At 51.7% G+C, this 22,271-nt stretch overlaps 1 protein-coding gene across 1 annotated transcript in view; it reads left to right on the top strand.

Moving 5' to 3' along the window:
* RNF123 (ring finger protein 123) overlaps positions 1–22,271 on the top strand; it is a 95,290-nt gene that overhangs the window by 44,450 nt on the left and 28,569 nt on the right. The window contains exons 13-29 of the mRNA XM_088466187.1: positions 1,785–1,910; positions 1,983–2,075; positions 2,177–2,250; positions 2,711–2,828; positions 3,921–4,020; positions 4,097–4,158; positions 6,260–6,331; positions 8,297–8,417; positions 8,499–8,600; positions 8,686–8,792; positions 8,878–9,070; positions 9,409–9,554; positions 10,027–10,110; positions 10,208–10,315; positions 12,894–13,071; positions 13,342–13,416; positions 15,159–15,246. Of these exons, the coding sequence (XP_088322313.1) occupies positions 1,785–1,910; positions 1,983–2,075; positions 2,177–2,250; positions 2,711–2,828; positions 3,921–4,020; positions 4,097–4,158; positions 6,260–6,331; positions 8,297–8,417; positions 8,499–8,600; positions 8,686–8,792; positions 8,878–9,070; positions 9,409–9,554; positions 10,027–10,110; positions 10,208–10,315; positions 12,894–13,071; positions 13,342–13,416; positions 15,159–15,246 (1,847 nt within the window). The remainder of the gene's footprint in view (positions 1–1,784; positions 1,911–1,982; positions 2,076–2,176; positions 2,251–2,710; positions 2,829–3,920; positions 4,021–4,096; positions 4,159–6,259; positions 6,332–8,296; positions 8,418–8,498; positions 8,601–8,685; positions 8,793–8,877; positions 9,071–9,408; positions 9,555–10,026; positions 10,111–10,207; positions 10,316–12,893; positions 13,072–13,341; positions 13,417–15,158; positions 15,247–22,271) is intronic.

Raw genomic sequence — 22,271 nt, 5'->3', positions numbered from 1 at the left:
TTGGGGTCTACCGGACATGGACCTCATGGCCTCGCGACACATCCACAAGCTTCCAGTGTACAGGGCCAGGAAAAGGGACCCCGGCGCAGCCTTCATGGACGCATTATCTTTGAGGTGGACCTTCCATTTGGCGTACCGGCTTCCTCCAGTCTCCGGAAGTTCATGCAAGAAGGGGGGGAACGGTCCTGTTGGTAGCTCCGACTTGGCCCAGACGCCAATGGCACTCTGGCCTTCAAAGTCTCTCCATAGACTCTTTTCTCCAACTTCCTCTACGACCAGAACTGTTGTCTCAGGGTCCATGTCTACATCCGGGCCTGGTCCGTCAGTCTTAAAAGGCTTGGCTCTTGAGAGATCCTCCTAGGGCCTAAAGGGTTTTCTTGCTCTGTGGTCCAGACCATGCTCAGAGTGCATAAACTGGTCTCTGCCAGGATTTATCACCGCGTGTGGCATATTTCCAATGGTGTGCTACTAGAAACTATGACATTCAAATTTTTAGTGTTTCTAGAATCCTTGCCTTTCTTCAAGGTGGATTGGATCTCATACTCTGCCTAGCCTCTCTGAAAGGGCACATCTTTGCTCTGTCCATCTGGTTCCAGCGCAGAATTACTCCTATACCGGATGTTCGCACCTTCCTACAGGGTGTTCTACATATACAACTTCAGGAACATCCATTTGAGCCCCTGGATTCTGTAGATGTCAAATGGCTCACTGCAAAGACTGTTTCTTCTGGCTATAGCATCTCCCCTAAAGGTATCGGATTTAGGAGCACTCTCCTGTTACTCCCCATTTTTGACCTTTCATCCGCACAGTGCTGTTTTTATTACCTCGCCCTGGCTTCCTTCCCAAGGTGGTCTCTCGTTTCCACCTCAATGAGGAAATTGTGGTTCCGGCCTTTCAATCACCAGACCTCTGTGCAGGTGAGGCGTCTTCGGATGTGGTCCATGCTCTGAAGATCTACGTGGACTGTGCTAGTTCCATCAGGAAATCTGACTCCCTCTTTGTCCTATATGGCTTCCATAAGAAGGGATGCTCAGCTAACAAACAGACTCTGGACAGATGGCTTTGCACGACTATCTCACAGGCTTACACGCAGACTGGCCTTACTGTGCCGACTACAGTATCTGCTCATTCTGCTGGCTCTGTGGGTCCCTCGTGGGCAGCCCGCCGTGTCATGTCTGCCGGCCAACTATTCAAGGCGGCCAAGTGGTCTTCTGTCCACACCTTTCTTAGGCTTTATGCCTTTGATACATTTGCGCCTCAGGATGCTGCCTTCGGGCGCTGGGTTCTCCTTTCAGCTCAGGAGCATTCCCACCCTTGAATTACTGCTTTGGGACATCCCTTTTGTCTCCCCTGTGGAGCCCTATGGACCCTGAAGAAGAACCTTGTTAACTCTTTTCTTAGAAGTCCATAGGGTCCACAAGGCACCCGTCCTGACTTACCTGGCTTCTATGGGTTTCTTCTCCTGGTCACTGGTTTCCTTCTCTGTGTAAGAGTGTGATTCCTCAGTGTACCAGTCTTCTTCTCTCCTATCCTGCTCCTGCCTTGGGCTTGTTAACAAAAGTTGCCCTCAGGCTGTAGGCGGGGTATAGGGGGAAGGACCGGAGCATCCTGGGATAGAAAAAAGCTTTGCTGTTGGCGTCTGGTCCTCAAAGGTTCCACCTACACCCCATGGTCTCCCTGTGGACCCTATGGACTTCGAAGAAAAAGAGTTAACAAGGGTAAGTTTTATTGTAACTCTCCTTTTTGCTGCTGGTATTAGCCGGTTACCCAGTTTGTCTCTGCAGTGTAAGGTCTACCTGGTGGAGGACGTACTGATGAACTATCTCCTGGGAATTTTAGAAGGAGGAGGCTCGGTGGAGGAGCACCCCCTGATCCAGCATCTCCTGGACCTGATGTGGCTGCTCATGGAGGTAAGTGTGGCCCCCCCCCCAGCGGGGATGGGGTACGATCGTCCCCCTCACTAATTTGGCCTGTCTCTACAGGACTATGAAGTCCAGGAGTGTCTGAAGCAGCTGCTGATGTCTCTGCTCCGAGCCTATCGCTTCTCCCCCATAGTCCCTGACTTGGGGCTGCAGGTAAGAGGCTGCTCTGCGCTGTCACAGACACTCTCTGCATATGTATATCCGTATATGGTGATGGGGATTATATCCGCCAGTGCGACTTTCTGTCTCTGCAGATCCACTACCTGCGCCTGACTATCGCCATTCTGAGGCACGAGAAGTCGCGGAAGTATCTGCTGAGCAATGTGCTGTATCCTGTGATCGGTGTCCGAGGTCTCCCGGCCAACGTTTCCGCTTTACTTATCCCAGCTCTATAAATTGTTTCACGTTTAGCTCTAAATTCTGCACATTCTGTTGGTGAAATGAAACCTTTTATAGAAGCGTTTTACAGAACCGCCTACAAATGTTCTTTGTAATTTCTGATATCGTAGTGGCGCCTGCAGAAACTCCAGCGTCCCCCGATATTTGTCCTGGTTTAGCGAGAACGCGCCGTTCTTTGTCATTTTCATATGTTGATGTGAGAAATGTGTGTTCCGTGTTTGTGGATATGACGTGTTATTATGAAATTACTGAGGACACAGAAGTCACTGCAGTAATAATCATTTTCCTTTTATTCCTCACTAAAGGGAACAATCTGAGGTGATTGAACGACGGTCGGTTCTGGGTGTCACCCTCATGGTCAGATCATTTCTCCTTAACCCATTGTGTAGATTTGATGTTCTGCGATCAGTGGTGTTTTTCTTTATTAAGAGCCCATTGCGGGTGGAGGAAGCTGGACTACAGGAGCTGATCCCAACCACCTGGTGGCCGAATCGCTTCAACAAAGAGGTGAGAAATCTCCCTCTCCAAACTCACTGATCCTCCCGCCCCCGGCGCTATCTCAGTCCTTCCCGTCGCCTCTCCAGAACTCTGTATACGTTTCCAGCATCATTTCCTTACATTTGTGGTCACATATGTTCCTGTGATCTGCGCATCTGCTGCTGGACAGTCGGTGGTGTTACCGGGCCTGGAGCTGTGCGCTATGTCAATGTAAACGCAGATGAGCGATGACCGGCAGTCTGCGCTGCGTCCGAGTCACCGTGCGCATGCATCAAGATACCTTACTGTAGTCGCTCGCAGTGACTATTTACTTGCAGTGTGATTAACAGCTATGGAGTGTTTGAGGGGAGGTAACTGGGAGAGGTGACAGAGAACGCAGGCATCTCTAATCCTGTACGCAAGAAATATGGCTCCAGCGTCTCTGTTCCCGTAAGACCATAGGCTCTCTCGGGACTGCGCTAATCGAATGATTTGCGACCGATGCTGCGTTTGTATACATCTCCCGGTGTCGGCGATATTTGCATATTTTCGTACAGCAGCTGCGGAAATAGCATAATGCTCTGAATCGGACACACAGTTCTATAGAGAAACCCCCACAGCATGGGCCACCCTTCTGCCCACAGAGATGTCTGCGTCACTGCTCGTCACCTGTGGTGCTCCCTGTACGGCTCGTCACCCGTGGTGGGGCTCCCTGTATGGCTCGACACCTGTGGTGGTGCTCCCCGGGGGTGCTCGTCACCCGTGGTAGGGCTCCCTGTGGGGCTCGTCACCCGTGGTGGGGCTCCCTGTGGGGCTCGTCACCCGTGGTGGGGCTCCCTGTGGGGCTCGTCACCCGTGGTGGGGCTCCCTGTGGGGCTCGTCACCCGTGGTGGGGCTCCCTGTGGGGCTCGTCACCCGTGGTGGGGCTCCCTGTGGGGCTCGTCACCCGTGGTGGGGCTCCCTGTGGGGCTCGTCACCCGTGGTGGGGCTCCCTGTGGGGCTCGTCACCCGTGGTGGGGCCCGTCACCCGTAGGGCTCCCCGTGTAGGGCCCGTCACCAGCTTTGCTCTATGCACGTTTACGGTGCGGAAATCCCTACAATAAGTAACTGAATAATTTTTAGGGAAAGGAAATGAAGGATCCAGCGGAGGAGAGCGGGGAAGAACGGATTCGGCGGAGGGCGTACGAGAGGGGCTGCATGAGGCTGAAGAAACGGATTGAAGGTGACGGCTATTTCATTCTGATACCATCAATGCTTCTCTTCAGTACTGATGAACATGTTCATGTCTTTTATTTTAGTGGTGGAAGAGCTACAGGTTCAGATCCTGAGATTACTGCTGAATAACAAGGACAAGGGCGGGGTGAGTCCGGACTCTGTGTACGCTGTGCGCGCTCGGAGCCTGTGTACGCTGTGCGCGCTTGGAGCCTGTGTACGCTGTGTGTGCTGTGCGCGCTCGGAGCCTTGTATGTATGAGTTTTGTAGTCCCTGCGGCAGAGAGGCGCCCCCATAACCTGATGCTATCACCACCATGCGTCACTGTAGGGATGGTGATCTCGCTGTGATGTGTAGTGCCAGGCATAGCACCGACTCTTCCTCTGCGTGCTCATGTACCGGGCTTTCATGTGAGTCTTCTTCCGTACTATAGCTGTCCCATGCGCCAATACCCCCATCTCTGCCATGGAAGACTGTAATTCCTTGGCATTGCCATTGGCATCCTGGTGGCCGCGCTCACTACGGCTCCTCTCCTCCGTACACTCCGGTATGGAGGATGCCCTAGTCACAGTGTTATATAGTGTCTCCATGCTTTGTGACTGCCATAACTGTGCCTCGGGGCGTAGTCAGTGCCTGGGAAATATCCTCGTACTCTTCTCCCGATTGGTGCGTCTCAGTGACCTTGTCCTGGACCTACTGGGAATGTTCTCCTGTCCTCATTCTGTAGTCTGTGCTGGGTAATACGCTAACTACCTGGGTGAGCCTTGCAGCGATAGATGTATGTATAGTCATGGGACACACCTTACCTGCACACACACGTGGCCTCCAATACACTATGTATGGGACACACCTTACCTGCACACACACGTGGCCTCCAATACACTATGTATGGGACACACCTTACCTGTATACACCTGGCCTCCAATACACGATGTATGGGACACACCTTACCTGCACACACCTGGCCTCCAATACACTATGTATGTGACGCACCTTACCTGCACACAGGTGCCCTCCAATACACTATGTATGGGACACACCTTACCTGCACACACCTGGCCTCCAATACACTATGTATGTGACACACCTTACCTGCACACAAGTGCCCTCCAATACACTATGTATGGGACACACCTTACCTGCACACACCTGGCCTCCAATACACTATGTATGTGACACACCTTACCTGCACACAAGTGCCCTCCAATACACTATGTATGGGACACACCTTACCTGCACACACCTGGCCTCCAATACACTATGTATCTGACACACCTTACCTGCACACAGGTGGCCTCCAATACACTATGTATGTGACACACCTTACCTGCACACACCTGGCCTCCAATACACTATGTATGTGACACACCTTACCTGCACACACCTGGCCTCCAATACACTATGTATGTGACACACCTTACCTGCGCACACCAGTATATTTCTCGTGTCTGATCCTGTAGAAGATGATATCGGAGGTATAATAACAGTAGTAAAGGTGCCTACACACATAGCGATGTGCTCACGATCCGACATTGTATCCGATTTCCCCTTGAACTCTCCCCGGCAGTCGTGGGTGTTAGTGTTGGTGTTAAAAACTGTCCAGTGTGACAAACGATCTATCGTGCCTCCTGACTATTCCAGTGCATCGTGCCCCCTGACTATTCCAGTGCATCGTGCCTCCTGACTGTTCCAGTGCATCGTGCCCCCTGACTATTCCAGTGCATCGTGCCTCCTGACTGTTCCAGTGCATCGTGCCTCCTGACTATTCCAGTGCATCGTGCCTCCTGACTGTTCCAGTGCATCGTGCCTCCTGACTATTCCAGTGCATCGTGCCTCCTGACTGTTGCAGTGCATCGTGCCTCCTGACTGTTGCAGTGCATCGTGCCTCCTGACTGTTGCAGTGCATCGTGCCTCCTGACTGTTGCAGTGCATCGTGTCCCTGATTGGCAGATCGCCCTACAGCACGGCAGATCTGAAGATGCGATGTACGACCTGCGGGGACGCGCATCAGCATCGTTATAGTGAGTGGACACGATTTGGGCATATTTTACACGATTAGTCGTCACGATGCGTCGGAATCGGACAAATTGTGTAAAATATTGCTTAGTGTGTCGGCACCTTAAATACCACCAGGAGCCTAATGTTGATGTAGCGAGAGAGAACCGGCAGAGCAATTTCCACAGCGGCCAACACCCCGCGCCGGCTGGACACCTCTCCTCCCTGACATCCATGTTCCTTCTCTCTGACAGGGGGAAGCATCTCGTTATATCTTCCTCAACAAGTTCCGAAAGTTTCTTCAGGAAAATGCCAGCAACAGAGGGGTGAGTATGTGTGTGTGAGCGTGCGTGTGTGTGTGTGAGCGTGCGTGTGTGTGTGTGAGCGTGCGTGTGTGTGTGTGAGCGTGCGTGTGTGAGCGTGCGTGTGTGTGTGTGAGCGTGCGTGTGTGTGTGTGAGCGTGCGTGCGTGTGTGTGTGTGAGCGTGCGTGTGTGTGTGTGAGCGTGCGTGTGTGTGTGTGAGCGTGCGTGCGTGCGTGTGTGTGAGCGTGCGTGTGTGTGAGCGTGCGTGTGTGTGAGCGTGCGTGTGTGTGAGCGTGTGTGTGTGAGCGTGCGTGTGTGTGTGAGCGTGCGTGTGTGTGTGTGAGCGTGCGTGCGTGTGAGCGAGCGTGCGTGTGAGCGTGTGTGTGAGCGTGCATGTGTGTCAGCGCACGTGTTACTGTGTGAGCACGTGTTTTGTGAGTGTGAGCGCGTGTGTGAGTATGAGCGTGTGATCGTGTGTGTGTTCGTACAGAGGGCCTGATTCAGAGCCGCTCGTTCGCTCTGAGCGATGTTCGCACAACTGCGCATGCGCATTACGACCCATACGCATGCGCAGTTGTTGCGGTCGGGAATCGTGCGCTCGCAAAACAGCGAGGGGCTGCTAATTTGAGTGACAGAATGTACCGTTTGTGGGTGGTAACAGGGGAAGGTGCTTGAAAACGGGGAGTGGAGATCCAAACGCAGGCGTGGCTAACAGTCAAAAGGGCGTTTAATGGGAGCGAATAATTAGTAAAGCAGCGTCATCGACCACGTCACTTGGTTGTCTTTTAGCCTGAACTGCTCGCAGTGATAGCGGTCAGAAAAACCTACCACAAGCACTGCGAGCAGTTCAGATGCCTTTCGATGTTCCCGATTAATCTAATAAATACCGGAGATGACGTGTGATGCGAACGGCAAAGGGGCGTCTTTACAAAATAGCGAGCGCATTTTTCGTTCGCTCGCTCGCTCAGACATAGAGGCTTCAACAAACCGCAGAGAGCGAGCGCTCAATTTAAATAGCTGGCCCCTTTTTTGGAACGACCGTCTGTGGGGCAGCACAGACGGTGTAATGGTTAGCGTTACTGCCTCACAGCACAGAGGTCGTGGGTTCGATTCCCACCACGGCCCTAACTGTGTGGAGTTTGTATATTCTCCCTGTGCTTGCGTGGGTTTCCTCCGGGTACTCCGGTTTCCTCCCACACTCCAAAAATATACTGGTAGGTTAATTGGCTCCAAAACCTAAAAAAAAAATTAACCCTAGTGTGTATGTGTGTGAGCATGTGATAGGGAACATAGATTGTAAGCTCCACTGGGGCAGGGACTGATGTGAGTGGCCAACTATTCTCTGTAAAGCGCTGCGGAATATGTGTGCGCTATATAAATAACTGGTAATAAATAATAAATAAATAAATAGCGTCTGGCTCTGATTCAGGCCCAGAGTTTTTGTTTCACCTGTGCTTTTCATAATTTCTTTTTTATCATCCGTTGATGTTCCTTGTCCTTGGATAAAGACCATGTTGAAAGCGCTGAATGAGGATAGAACTTACATTTAGTGTATTTGGAGAAGGTGTCAGTGAGGCACAAACCAGAGATGAAAGATTGCCTGACACTCGCTAGATTAGCACTGTGGTCTTTGATGCCCCCCAGAATGAGTTGTTGTCTATTTGTGGCCGAGGTGTTGAAGTCTGTGCTATGTAGGTTGTTATGTTGATTGTTTCGGTGTCAGTACTTGGGAAGTCTTGTTGGGGTCCAGCCATAGGGGGTGTGTGCTATGTATAAGGTAGTTCATGGTAATGATTAGGGGTAGGCAACCTGTAGGACTCCAGATGCTGTAGAACTACAGATCCCAGCATGCCCTGCCACAGTTTTCCTGTTAGAGCATGCTAAAACTGTGACAGGGCATGCTGGGAGGTGTAGTTCTAGAGCAGCTGGAGTGCCCCTGGTATAGAGGGTCCCTGATAGTGAGTGTGATTAAATCCTTTGTCCTGTAGAACCCCACAGTTCTGTGTCCCCCCGAGTACATGGTCTGTTTCCTGCATCGGCTGATCACTGCCCTCCGCTCCTGCTGGGATGAATACCAGATGCGGAATCCCTCGGCCCGGTGTAGCGATGGTGAGAGAGCCAGCTGATCGGTATTGTGTAGTGTGGGGCGTTATCATCGGATGCTAATTCTGTGACATGTTTGACCTGCAGAAGCGTATGTTCCCCCTCAGCTCTTCTACAACGGGAAGGTGGATTACTTTGATCTGCAGAGGTTAGGAGGCCTCCTCTCCCACCTGAGGAAGACACTAAGAGGTGGGAAGGTGGAATGTGGCTATAAAGGCTTTGCCAGGACTTTGCCTTCTGCTCAGCACTTCTCATTGTTCCGTTACCTCCTCAGATGACCTAACATCCAAGGCCAATATCGTCATTGACCCCTCAGAGCTGCAGGCAGTCACCATGGATGACCTGGAGGAGGAGGATGAATCTGCGACTACCACAGCGCAGGTTTGTGGGGAAGTTGGCATTTGACATTTGAGTCCGTGGTGTCTGTAAGAGATTCACCCATGCTATTGTTACCCCTTCTCTTCAGAGGTCATCTGCCGCCCTGGCTATCGGTGGGGCACTTGCCCGGCCCAGCTGGCTGAGTTCCCCTACACTGGGGAGAGCAAACCGATTCCTGAGCACTGCGGCCGTGAGCCTTATGAGCCCACGCCGACCCCTGGGGGTACTGGAGAAGGTGAAAGTGCGGAGTCTTTGTGTAGAGCAACGGACAGAAGATGACAGTGAGTGGGTTTGATGGTGACGGCATTGTGTGCCAATGAGTAGATGTGGCTGGGTCAGTGTACATTGTTATCCCTTCATTTATTAGTGCATCTGTTACTGTCCATCAACTAGATCTGCGAGATGCTGACATACTGGAGTAAATCCTTTCATCTGCGGCGTACTCACTGGTCTTGGGTGTACGTAGGGCACATACTCACTGGTTTTGGGTGTACGTGGGCCATATACTCACTGATGACCATAAATCGTGTCAGGATAGGAAGACCTCTGTATCTGTTTCTGACCAGTATACGTGTTACATGGGCTGGAGGCAAGGTGACCACAATGTCTTTCATTGCAGTTGAAGGCCACCATGGGAATGAGGGACTGCTGCTGGGAAGACCCCCGGAAGAGGCTGACCTCCCAATCACCGAGAACTCCCTCCTGGAGATCCTTGATGGAGCAGTGATGATGTATAATCTGAGTGTCCATCAACAACTGGGAAAGGTGAGCCACAGCCTCATGGTGCTCCCACTCACCGGCTAGTGCCTGCCCGGCAACCCCAGCAACCGGGGACCCACAGCCCACTCAGCACTGTGGTGATCCAAGCTTAACCGGGCACTCAGCGCTATGGTGACCTGAGCTTAGCCGGGCACTCAGCGCTATGGTGACCTGAGCTTAGCCGGGCACTCAGCGCTATGGTGACCTGAGCTTATCCGGGCACTCAGCGCTACGGTGACCCGAGCTTATCCGGGAACTCAGCGCTACGGTGACCCGAGCTTATCCGGGCACTCGGCGCTACGGTGACCCGAGCTTATCCGGGCACTCGGCGCTACGGTGACCCGAGCTTATCCGGGCACTCGGTGCTATGGTGACCCAGATCTATCCATGGTCTGAACTACGGTGACACAGAATGACTTTGGTGCATGCCGACACAGGATGTGACTGATGCCAGGCTTTGTGTTTGATACTTCTACAGATGGTTGGCGTCTCAGATGATGTGAATGAGTATGCCCTGGCACTGAAAGATACAGAGGAAAAAATTAAGCACTGCCCCAAGAGGGTGAGTACAGGACACATGGACAGTGTCTCCGAGCGGCTAATAGAGAAGGACGTAAAGTAATATACTGATAATTCTATATTCTCACCTCTGCTGTCAGCGGCCGGATATTCTCGAAGAATTGTTGAAAAGTCAACAGGTTTTCTCTGAGAAACTCAACCACCTGAGCCGGCGTCTGGCCTGGATCAATGTCACCATCTACTCCAAGGTACCGCGCTCCGTCTGATGGTCACTGTATAGGCTTTATTGTATAGCGGACAGAGGGGCACTACGTGCCAGTGATGGAGGGTGGGCACTGGTTCGGGGGGAATTCTGCCATATTTATTGCACTTTTTGGGAGAAATGGATGAAAGCGCAATGAGATATAAGAAATAATAAATGGTAATTTATTCTTAATAAAAATTAAAACTAGCAATGTATCACAATAAATGAATAAATACACGTGATATATAATGAACTGAACACTGTTGACATCAATAAAACATGTACATGTATTAAGGTTCAATAAAAGACAAAATATTAAATATTGTATTGATGTTATAATAAATTATTAATGCACCTCTATCTGTGGAACGAGGTATAATAATAGTCTCAAATAATAGAGGTAAAACCAGTGCAAATAATCCTGGTACAAGTATATTAGTGGCGGTGTTGTGCACAATACAGGCTGAGCTTAAAGTTGTAGCTCCCGGTTAAGACTTCACTTGAAACCAGAAGGCAGTGTCCGGAGTGCCGTTCTGATGGCCTCTCGTCGTACAATGGATGTTCTAACCTCCTACCAACGTAGGAGAATAAGTGTAAAGTGCGGTGGCAAGGTAGGTTCAATCTGGAATAACCACTGGTGTAATGCCGCTCAATAGAGGTCTGAGGACTGGTCCGTGCTGCGTCCTGTAAGCAGCGGTACCTGTTGTTATCCTCTGCTGTCGGCTATCGGAGCTCCATGTGCAGGAGAGCCGGGAGGAACGATGAACCCAGTGTCAGCCGGTGAGCGGCCGTAATAGAAAAGCCGCGCTGATAAACTCCGACCTCCGTCAGATACAGTCGGCAGTGAATGGTTCAGAGCCGCCGTGATATGTGGTCTTATTGAGGTCTAACGCGTTTCTCAGCCCTTGTACGTCCGGCCGTTTCCTCTGAGGAAACGCGTTAGGCCACTTTTGTTTCACATCCACTTAATGGACTTCACACGAGCTCCATACGGACTTCAATAAGACAACCTATCACGGCGGCTCTGAACCATTCACTGCCGACTATCTGACGGAGGTCGGAGTTTATCAGCGCAGCTTTTCTATTATAACATCAATACAATATTTAATATTTTGTGTTTTATTGAACCTTAATACATGTACATGTTTTATTGATGTCAACAGTGTTCAGTTCATTATATATCACGTGTAGTTATTCATTTATTGTGATACATTGCTAGTTTTATTTTTTATTAAGATTAAATTACCATTTATTATTTCTTATATCTTAATGCGCTTTCATCCATTTTCTGCATTTTTTGGTTTTCCCACCAGAGTGGCTAGTCACCACTCATAGAGGCCAGCGCTCATAGAGGCCACCGCTCATAGAGGCCAGCAGGTAGATTAACAATACTTCACATCATTCATTTTAACCACAGCGCCTTTCATTGTTGATATTTAACTTTTTGGGGGAGGATGAAAATAAATGATTTATCATGTATGTATATGATAGAGGGGGATATGTTATACATTAGGTACCTATAGGGGTGACTGGTCCCAGCATAGATTTATCATGTATGTATATGATGGAGGAGTATTTGTTATACATTAGATACCTATAGGGGTGACTGGTCCCAGTATAGATATATCATGTATGTATATGATAGAGGGGTATTTGTTATACATTAGATACCTATAGGGGTGACTGGTCCCAGTATAGATATATCATGTATGTATATGATAGAGGGGTATTTGTTATACATTAGATACCTATAGGGGTGACTGGTCCCAGCATAGATTTATCATGTATGTATATGATAGAGGGGTATTTGTTATACATTAGATACCTATAGGGGTGACTGGTCCCAGCATAGATTTATCATGTATGTATATGATAGAGGGGAATTTGTTATACATTAGATACCTATAGGGGTGACTGGTCCCAGTATAGATATATCATGTATGTATATGATAGAGGGGTATTTGTTATACATTAGATACCTATAGGGGTGACTGGTCCCAGTATAGATATATCATGTATGTATATGATAGAGGGGGATATGTTATACATTAGATACCTATAGGAGTGACTGGTCCCAGCATAGATTTATCATGTATGTATATGATAGAGGGGTATTTGTTATACATTAGGTACCTATAGGGGTGACTGGTCCCAGCATAGATTTATCATGTATGTATATGATAGAGGGGGATATGTTATACATTAGATACCTATAGGGGTGACTGGTCCCAGCATAGATTTATCATGTATGTATATGATAGAGGGGGATATGTTATACATTAGGTACCTATAGGGGTGACTGGTCCCAGCATAGATTTATCATGTATGTATATGATAGAGGGGGATATGTTATACATTAGATACCTATAGGGGTGACTGGTCCCAGCATAGATTTATCATGTATGTATATGATAGAGGGGGATTTGTTATACATTAGGTACCTATAGGGGTGACTGGTCCCAGCATAGATGTATCATGTATGTATATGATAGAGGTCCCGTTCCGGCTGTGAGTTAATGGACGTGTGGCAGCTATAGCGATGCGCACAATGAAATAAACCATAATGGTCCCTGTACTTGTAGGAGAAGATGCAGGACATATACTGGCTCCTACAGGTGTGCCTGCGCAGTATAGAGCACGCCGATCGCACCGGATCTCTCTTCGCCTTTATGCCGGAATTCTACCTGAACGTGGCCATGAATAGCTACAATTCGCTAAAGAATTACTTCAGCTCCGTGAGCGGCATGGACGAGCTTCCCGGTAATGTGTCTATATGTCGGCTGTCCAGGCGCAGTGCCTATAATTGGGGCTTCTTGTGCTTAGAATTGGGGGAATAACTGAAGTCGGCCGTGATCTCAGAACTGTATTGGGCCTGGAATAGTATCGGGCAGATCAATGTGCCATAGAGACAAATGATGGTAATAAATTAATTGTCTTAGAACTGACGACACGTGTAACCTACAACATGAGCTACATACATATGTGCAGTCCTTTTACTTTCCTTTACTACAGTGGTCTCTGTCCTTATAGGTTACGAGGAAACCCTGACCCGCTTGGCTGCCATTTTGGCAAAACACTTTGCTGATCCACGCATTGTAGGGACAGGTGAGTGCGCACTGGCCGCGATACACCAGTGACCCTTCTCTATTAGTATATTTGGGTTTTATGCTGTATGAAGTTTTTCTCACTTTTCTCCCATCCAACCAGTAACCTCCCCCCCCCCCCCCCATTCCCTCGCTGCCCACCACCACCTCCTGAAAACCTCCCGCCTGTCCCCTCGCTGCCCACCACCACCACCTCCTGATAACCTCTCGCCTGTTCCCTCGCTGCCCACCACCATCACCTCCTGATAACCTTCCGCCTGTTCCCTCGCTGCCCACCACCACCTCCTGATAACCTTCCGCCTGTTCCCTCGCTGCCCACCACCACCACCTCCTTATCACCTTCCGCCTGTTCCCTCGCTGCCCACCACCACCTCCTGATAACCTTCCGCCTGTTCCCTCGCTGCCCACCACCACCACCTCCTGATAACCTCCCGCCTGTTCCCTCGCTGCCCACCACCACCTCCTGAAAACCTCCCGCCTGTCCCCTCGCTGCCCACCACCACCACCTCCTGATAACCTCTCGCCTGTTCCCTCGCTGCCCACCACCATCACCTCCTGATAACCTTCCGCCTGTTCCCTCGCTGCCCACCACCACCTCCTGATAACCTTCCGCCTGTTCCCTCGCTGCCCACCACCTCCTGATAACCTTCCGCCTGTTCCCTCGCTGCCCACCACCTCCTGATAACCTCCCGCCTGTCCCCTCGCTGCCCACCACCACCACCTCCTGATAACCTCCCGCCTGTCCCCTCGCTGCCCACCACCACCACCTCCTGATAACCTCCCGCCTGTCCCCTCGCTGCCCACCACCACCTCCTGATAACCTCCCGCCTGTTCCCTCGCTGCCCACCACCACCTCCTGATAACCTTCCGCCTGTTCCCTTGCTGCCCACCACCACCTCCTGATAACCTTCCGCCTGTTCCCTCGCTGCCCACCACCACCACCTCCTGATAACCTCCCGCCTGTTCCCTCGCTGCCCACCACCACCACCTCCTGATAACCTCCCGCCTGTTCCCTCGCTGCCCACCACCACCACCTCCTGATAACCTCTCGCCTGTTCCCTCGCTGCCCACCACCACCACCTCCTGATAACCTCCCGCCTGCCCCCTCGCTGCCCACCACCACCACCTCCTGATAACCTCCCGCCTGTCCCCTCGCTGCCCACCACCACCACCTCCTGATAACCACCCGCCTGTCCCCTCGCTGCCCACCACCACCACCTCCTGATAACCTCCCGCCTGTTCCCTCGCTGCCCACCACCACCACCTCCTGATAACCTCCCGCCTGTTCCCTCGCTGCCCACCACCACCTCCTGATAACCTTCCGCCTGTTCCCTCGCTGCCCACCACCACCTCCTGATAACCTTCCGCCTGTTCCCTCGCTGCCCACCACCACCTCCTGATAACCTCCCGTCTGTTCCCTTGCTGCCCACCACCACCTCTTGATAACCTCCCGTCTGTTCCCTTGCTGCCCACCACCACCTCTTGATAACCACTACCCCCATTCCCTCGCTGCCCACCACCACCTCCTGATAACCTCCTGTCTGTTCCCTTGCTGCCCACCACCACCTCTTGATAACCACTACCCCCATTCCCTCGCTGCCCACCACCACCTCCTGATAACCACTACCCCCATTCCCTCGCTGCCCACCCCCATTCCCTCGCTGCCCACCACCACCACTGATAACCTCCCGCCCGTTGCCTTCAGTCTCTTCTCCACTCTTATATCAATCTCTGACTTTTCAGACATTAAGGATTCCCTGATGCAGGCTCTAGCCAGCTACGTCTGCTACCCTCATTCCCTGCGGGCAGTGGAGAGGATCCCAGAAGAGCAGTGAGTTCAGGCGCTCTTTCCATCATCTTCAATATATATATATATATATATATATATATATATATATATATATATATATATATATATATATATATATATATATATATATATAATATAGTCCATGCAGGCAGCACTCCACGGATGAGCAACTCAGAGTAACTATAGCCTATAAGCAAGTTTCTCTGAGTTGTTTATCTGTGGGGTGCTGCCTGCATGGACATTGTATGAAGAGTGCCCTGCCCTGTGCTAGGCTCTTTTAGGACTTTGTGCACCCCTGAAGTTGGATTATTACAAGGAGTGCCGATCCTCAAATTGTGTGTGTATATAATGAGAGATATGGTAAGAACTTACCTCTGTTATCTCTCTTTCTTCGAAGTCCACAGGGTTGACCTTGGGGTATAGCTGGATCTGGATCCACGGGCACCACGCAGTTAAAGCTTCAGCTCCCAGGATGCACTGGTCCATTATCCTCTATACCTCAAACCCGAGCCACAGGCACCTCTGTTGGTAAGTAGCCAAGGCCGGAGGAGGAAAAACAGAAGGAAGACCGAAACACACAAGAACCATACTCACAGAAAGGGAGACGGAAAACCGGTGACCAGCCATACAGCCCATATGAAGCCAGGTGCGTCAGGGCGGGTGCCCTGTGGACACTATGGACTTTGAAGAAAGAGAGATAGCAAAGGTAAGTTCTTACCATATCTCTCAATTTCTTCTTCAGGGTCCATAGGGAGTCCACAGGGTTGACCTTGGGGATGTCTCAAAGCAGTTCAACTAAGGGTGGGGACGCTCCTGTGCTGAAAGGAGAATCCGGCACCCGAAGGATGCATCCTGAGAGGCAAAGGTGTCAAAAGAATAGAACCTAAGAAAGGTCTGGATGGAAGACCAGGTGGCCGCCTTACACAGCTGAACAGCAGAGGCGCCACGGGTAGCAGCCCACGAGGGGCCTACAGACCGAGTAGAGTGAGTCTTAAGAGAGGCTGGAACAGGCAAGCCCTCCCGTGTATAAGCCTCAGAAATGGCCAAACGAAGCCATCTAGCCACAGTTTGTTTCTTGGCAGGCCCAACCCCTCCTGTGAAATCCAAAGAGGACAAATAAGGAATCCGACTTCCGAATGGAACTAGTCTGATCCACATAAATTTGGAGAGACCGGACCACATCCAAGGAAGCCTCACCAGCCGAGAGGTCAGGTGACTGAAAGGCCGGCACAACAATTTCCTGATTAATGTGGAATTTAGGAAGTAAACCCGGACGAGTGCGAAGCACCGCCCTGTCCTGGTGAAATATCAGAAAAGGAGGACGACGGGAAAGAGCGCCCCCAATTCTGACACACTCCTGGCCAAAGCAGTTGCCAGGAGAAAAACAGTCCTAACTGTCAACCACTTGAGTTCCGCCGACTGTAGTGGTTCGAACGGAGGACCCTGGAGGGCCCGAAGTACTACCGCCAAATCCCAAGGAGCCACTGGGGGAACAAAGGGAGGCTGAATCCTGAGACCTGGAAAAAGGTGCGGACATCTGGCAGTGTAGCTATCCTTTGCTGGAATCACACAGAGAATGCAGACACATGAACTTTCAAAGAAGCTAGGCGCAAGCCTAAGTCCAAACCAGACTGAAGGAATGCCAAATTCCTAGAAACCCGAAACATCTGAGGATCGTAGTTTCTTGACTAACACCACTGAAAATAAGTATGCCACACTCTGTGGTAAATCCGGGCGGAGGCAGGCTTGTGCGCCTGCAGCATCGTGCTGATGACTGAGCTGGAGAATCCCCGGGACCTTAAGATGGATGTCTCAAGAGCTACGCTGTCAAAGACAGCCGACCCAGATCCGGGTAAAGGCAAGGACCCTGAGATAACAGGTCCCGATGTTGAGGCAGAAGGAACCGGAGCGTCGATGGAGAGGCTCCGAAGATCAGAGTACCAAGGATGTCTGGGCCAAGCTGGAGCCACCATCAGAAGCGTGCCGCCGTCCTGTTTGAATTTCCGAAGGACCCGAGGAAGTAGGGTTATCGGAGGGAATAGATACGCCAACTGGAAGGTCCAGTTCACTCACAGCGCGTCCAACAGGCTTGCGTTGGCATTTCTTGTCCTGGACCCGTACACGGGTAACTTGTGATTTGTGACGGGAGGCCATGAGGACTACCTCCGGCAGTCCCACCTTGTCCACGAGTAGTTGAAACATCTCTGGGCGAAGCAAACATTACCCAGGATGCACGTAGTGATGGCTGAGGAAGTCCGCCTCCCAATTGAGGACTTCTGGAGTGAAGACTGCCGAGATGGCCGGAAGGTGGCACTCTGCCCAAAACAGGATGCGTGAAATCCTGAAATCATTGCTCGACTGCGAGCCCCACCTTGCTGGTTGATTGTACGCCACCGTGGTGGCGTCGGACTGAACCTGCACGGCCCGTCCTTGAAGAGCGTGACCGGACAGCTGGAAGGCCCTGGACATAGCCTGAAGTTCCAGAATGTTGATCGGGAGAACTGCTTCTTCCACTGTCCAACGGCCCTGAAGTGAAAGTGGACCTGTCACTGCACCCCAACCCCGGAGACTGGCATCTGTCGCGCGCAGAACCCAGTCCGGGATCCAAAAGGGGTGACCCTTGGTGAGATGAGATGTCTGAAGCCACCAAGCTAGTGACAGGCGCACCTCCGGAGACAATACCAGCATCTGAGTCCGGATCCGGTGTGGTAACCCGTTTCATTTGGATAGAATCAGCCCCCGCAGGGGCCTGGAACGGAACTGGGCATACTCCACCATGTCGAATGCTGACACCATGGACCCTAGAACCCTCATTGCCGAGTGAACAGACACCCGGCAACTCTTCAGGCAACTGCACACCCGGATTTGTAGGGAGGAAATCTTTTCCTGAGTCAGAAAGATCCTTTGCTGACGAGTATCCAGAAGGGCTCCCAAATGAACCATCCTTTGTGACGGAATCAGGGAGGACTTTTTCCAATTTATCAGCCACCCGTGCGCTTGCAGACAAGCGATCGTCCAGTGTAGATGATGTAGAAGTACCTCTGGAGAGCTTGCCAGCAATAGGAGGTCGTCAAGATACGACAAAAGCCTTATACCCTTGCTCCACAGATGGGTAGCCATGACAGCCATAATTTTGGTGTATACCCTTGGAGCCGTGGAGAGGCCAAAGGGCAGAGCCTGAAATTGGAAGTGGTGCTGACGTATAGCAAACCGCAGATACCGCTGGTGTGAAGGCGCTATAGGAACATGGAGGTAAGCGTCCTGGATGTCCAGGGAGACCATGTAATCCCCGGTTCCATAGCCAGAGTGATGGAACGTAAAGTTTCCATCCTGAATTTTGGCACTCTGAGGAACTTGTTCAGCAACTTTAGGTTGATAATAGGCCAATGAGACCCATTGAGTAGAGTAGTAACCCGTCCCGCGTTGAGAAAGCAGAATGGGAACAATGACCCCTGCTTTCAGCAAGGACTCTATGCCTCCCTGAATCTGCAAGGCCTTGGTCTCATCCTGAGAAAGACTTGTGCTGAAGAACTGGTAGGGAGGTCTGTGATGAAAGGAAAGGGTGTACCCCTGAGAGACCACTTCTCGTACCCAAGCATCTGTGGTGGTAGTGCACCAGCGCTGGGCGAATTGAAGAAGTCTGCCTCCCACTCTGGGATCCCCCAGAGGGAGGCCAGTCCCATCAGGCTGAAGGTTTATTATGTGGCTTGGAAGAAGGGTGTCTAGCATTCCAGGCCTGCTTCTTTAGTTTAGGGTTGGCCTTGGTTGCCGACTGCCTCGGAAAGGACTGACCCTTGGACTTCCCATGAGTTCGAAAGGACTGAAATGCAGAGGTCCTAGCCTTAGAAGGCGCAGCCGCCGATGGCAGAAAAGCAGACTTAGACTTTGCCAGGGTATCTCCAATTTTGTCCAGGTGTGGGCCACACAATATCTCCCCATTAAAGGGTAATGCCCCCAGACCTTTCTTGGAATCCGCATCTGCTCTCCCAAGAACACAGTCACAAAGACCGACGAGCAGACACAGCTGCAGCCGATACTCTGGAAGTCAGAAGACTGACATCCAAAGACACTTCTCCAATATAGGAAGCAGCATCCCTCATCTGTCCAACTAAAGCGCTCTGCATCTCCAGAGCATCGTCAGGAAAAGTATCTTCAAGAACATTGGCCCAGCTCTCAATAGCTTTAGCCACCCAAGAGATGGCCATGGACGGACGGACCACCGCCCCTGAGAGAGAATAGATTTATTTTTATTTTAAGTCTACACTTTCCTGTCCGTGGGGTCCTTTAGGGATGAGATGGAAGGTATAGGCAAGGTAGCGCTCTTGATTAAGCGAGTAACATTAGAATCCACCGCAGGCAGAGTTTTTCCCACTTTGTGCAATGACCTGCAGGAAGCAGATACCTAGACGCTAAACGTTTCTGCGGCTGGAACCTCTTACTAGGCGACTGCCAGGCCTCCACCATATGATCAGTCAGCTGGTCAGAGAGAGGACAAACTGCTGACGTCACTTTTGCCTGTTTGAAATTTGGGTACTTGGATTTAGGGCCCGGTGCGCCATCCTCTATATCAAGAATGGATCGCACCGCCCTTACCAACGCCGGCACATTAATGGAAGATTTAGTTTCTGCTTCCCGGAGAGGGGAATCCAAGTCATAGTCCTCAGCCAATTCCCCGTCATCCGAGGACACATCAGAGTCTGACAGTTGCGTAGACTGGGACGACATAACAGGGCGTTAAGACGCCATCTAAGGCTTGTCACTCCGTAGCATAGTCTGAAAGGCTGAAGATGTGGCTGCCAAACTCTGGGCTGAACTAGAGAACACATCCACCCAAGGTGGCTGACCAGCCTGCGAGAGACCCTGAAAGGGAATGACAGACTGCCAAGTCACTGGAGGAGACTGTGTGTGTGTGTGTGACCCCCTTTATGGACTAACAGTCTGATGCCCAGGGGGAGACTGCACTAACTGCGGTATACCCTGAGAAGGGGGGATGGCTGGTTGGGGTAACCCCATATGGGAGAGAATAGCCAGACTGTCCGCGATGGAAGCCAGCACCTGAGAAAAGACAGCCCAAGGAGGGTCCTGTCCCAAATCTGTATCTATCTATCTATCTATCTATCTATCTATCTATCTATCTATCACCACTATTGGGAAGTCCAGGGGCTCACTCCTGACACACCCACAAGCATGCAACACACAGGTCCTCAGATATGGCACCGTGCAGAACACCACAATATGTTACCGACCTCACCAATACATGAATTTATATAAGTGAGATCAGAGAGAAGCCTTCCCACACACACACCTGCCAGGGCTGTAGGAGAGGGATAGGTATAGACTGACAGTAAGGAGAAATAAAGCACAGACAGTCAGCACTAGTATTAGTCACATACCATGCAGAGGGTTATACTCACTGCACCTTGTCACTACAATCACGCTGCCCAGAGTCAGTGTCTGGGAGGGCTATAGCGCTGTGTACATTGTCCTAGCAGGGGAGAGGTACACAGGGGGCGCTGCCCAGAGTCAGTGTCTGGGGGGGCTATAGTGCTGTGTACACTGTCCTAGCAGGGGAGGTACACAGGGGGCGCTGCCCAGAGTCAGTGTCTGGGAGGGCTATAGTGCTGTGTACACTGTCCTAGCAGGGGAGAGGTACACAGGGGACGCTGCCCAGAGTCAGTGTCTGGGAGGGCTATAGCGCTGTGTACACTGTCCTAGCAGGGGAGAGGTACACAGGGGACGCTGCCCAGAGTCAGTGTCTGGGAGGGCTATAGCGCTGTGTACACTGTCCTAGCAGGGGAGAGGTACACAGGGGACGCTGCGTACACTGTCCTAGCAGGGGAGAGGTACACAGGGGGCGCTGCCCAGAGTCAGTGTCTGGGAGGGCTATAGCGCTGTGTACACTGTCCTAGCAGGGGAGAGGTACACAGGGGGCGCTGCGTACACTGTCCTAGCAGGGGAGAGGTACACGGGACGCTGCCCAGAGTCAGTGTCTGGGAGGGCTATAGCGCTGTGTACACTGTCCTAGCAGGGGAGAGGTACACAGGGGGCGCTGCGTACACTGTCCTAGCAGGGGAGAGGTACACAGGGGACGCTGCCCAGAGTCAGTGTCTGGGTGGGCTATAGCGCTGTGTACACTGTCCTAGCAGGGGAGAGGTACACAGGGGACGCTGCCCAGAGTCAGTGTCTGGGAGGGCTATAGCGCTGTGTACACTGTCCTAGCAGGGGAGAGGTACACGGGGCGCTGCGTACACTGTCCTAGCAGGGGAGAGGTACACAGGGGACGCTGCCCAGAGTCAGTGTCTGGGAGGGCTATAGTGCTGTGTACACTGTCCTAGCAGGGGAGAGGTACACAGGGGACGCTGCCCAGAGTCAGTGTCTGGGTGGGCTATAGCGCTGTGTACACTGTCCTAGCAGGGGAGAGGTACGCAGGGGGACCAGTCCGCACGCTGCCTGAGAGATCTGCGATGTGCCAGGGAAGATGGCCGCCGGAGACCTCAGAGGAGGAGTGGCCGAAGGAGGAAGCAGCTCAGCGTCGCCAGATCCGAGCGGAAAGGCGCGCTGAGCTGAGGAGCCGCTAGACAGAGAAGGCTGCCTCCCCTGGTTAGCAAATAACCCCCGGGACGCTGGTTCCCGCTGCCGGCATAACTCCCTAGTGGTCTAGTGGACATGCTGGTATGCCTCCGGAGAGGGGGAGCCTGTCGCCACTGCTAGCGTTCTGTCCCCAGAGACTGCATGCACTCGCGTGTCTTACCTGCCCCCCGGCGGTCCGGCAGCAGTCATGGGATTCCCCAGAGCCTGGCTAGTACAGACTCTGGGGTCCCGCTGTGATCCCCAGATCTGTACTGGCGTTGCGGCGCCGGCGGGGTGTAGAAGCGGCAGCTTGGACGTCCAATAGACAGTCCGACGCTTCCGATCTGAAGAGGTTAAAAAAAATTAAATAAAATAAGCTTAGCGGCTGCTAATCGGCCCCCCTGCGCTAACGGTGACCCAACTCCGACCGGGCACCAACTTAAACTGAGGTGGCTCAGGGGCGGGGTATAGAGGAG

The sequence above is a fragment of the Taudactylus pleione genome, unplaced genomic scaffold (genome assembly GCF_031769625.1).
Source record: "Taudactylus pleione unplaced genomic scaffold, aTauple2 ptg002615l, whole genome shotgun sequence".
Taxonomy (NCBI): domain Eukaryota; kingdom Metazoa; phylum Chordata; class Amphibia; order Anura; family Myobatrachidae; genus Taudactylus; species Taudactylus pleione.
This window is presented reverse-complemented; position numbering and strand designations above follow the sequence as displayed.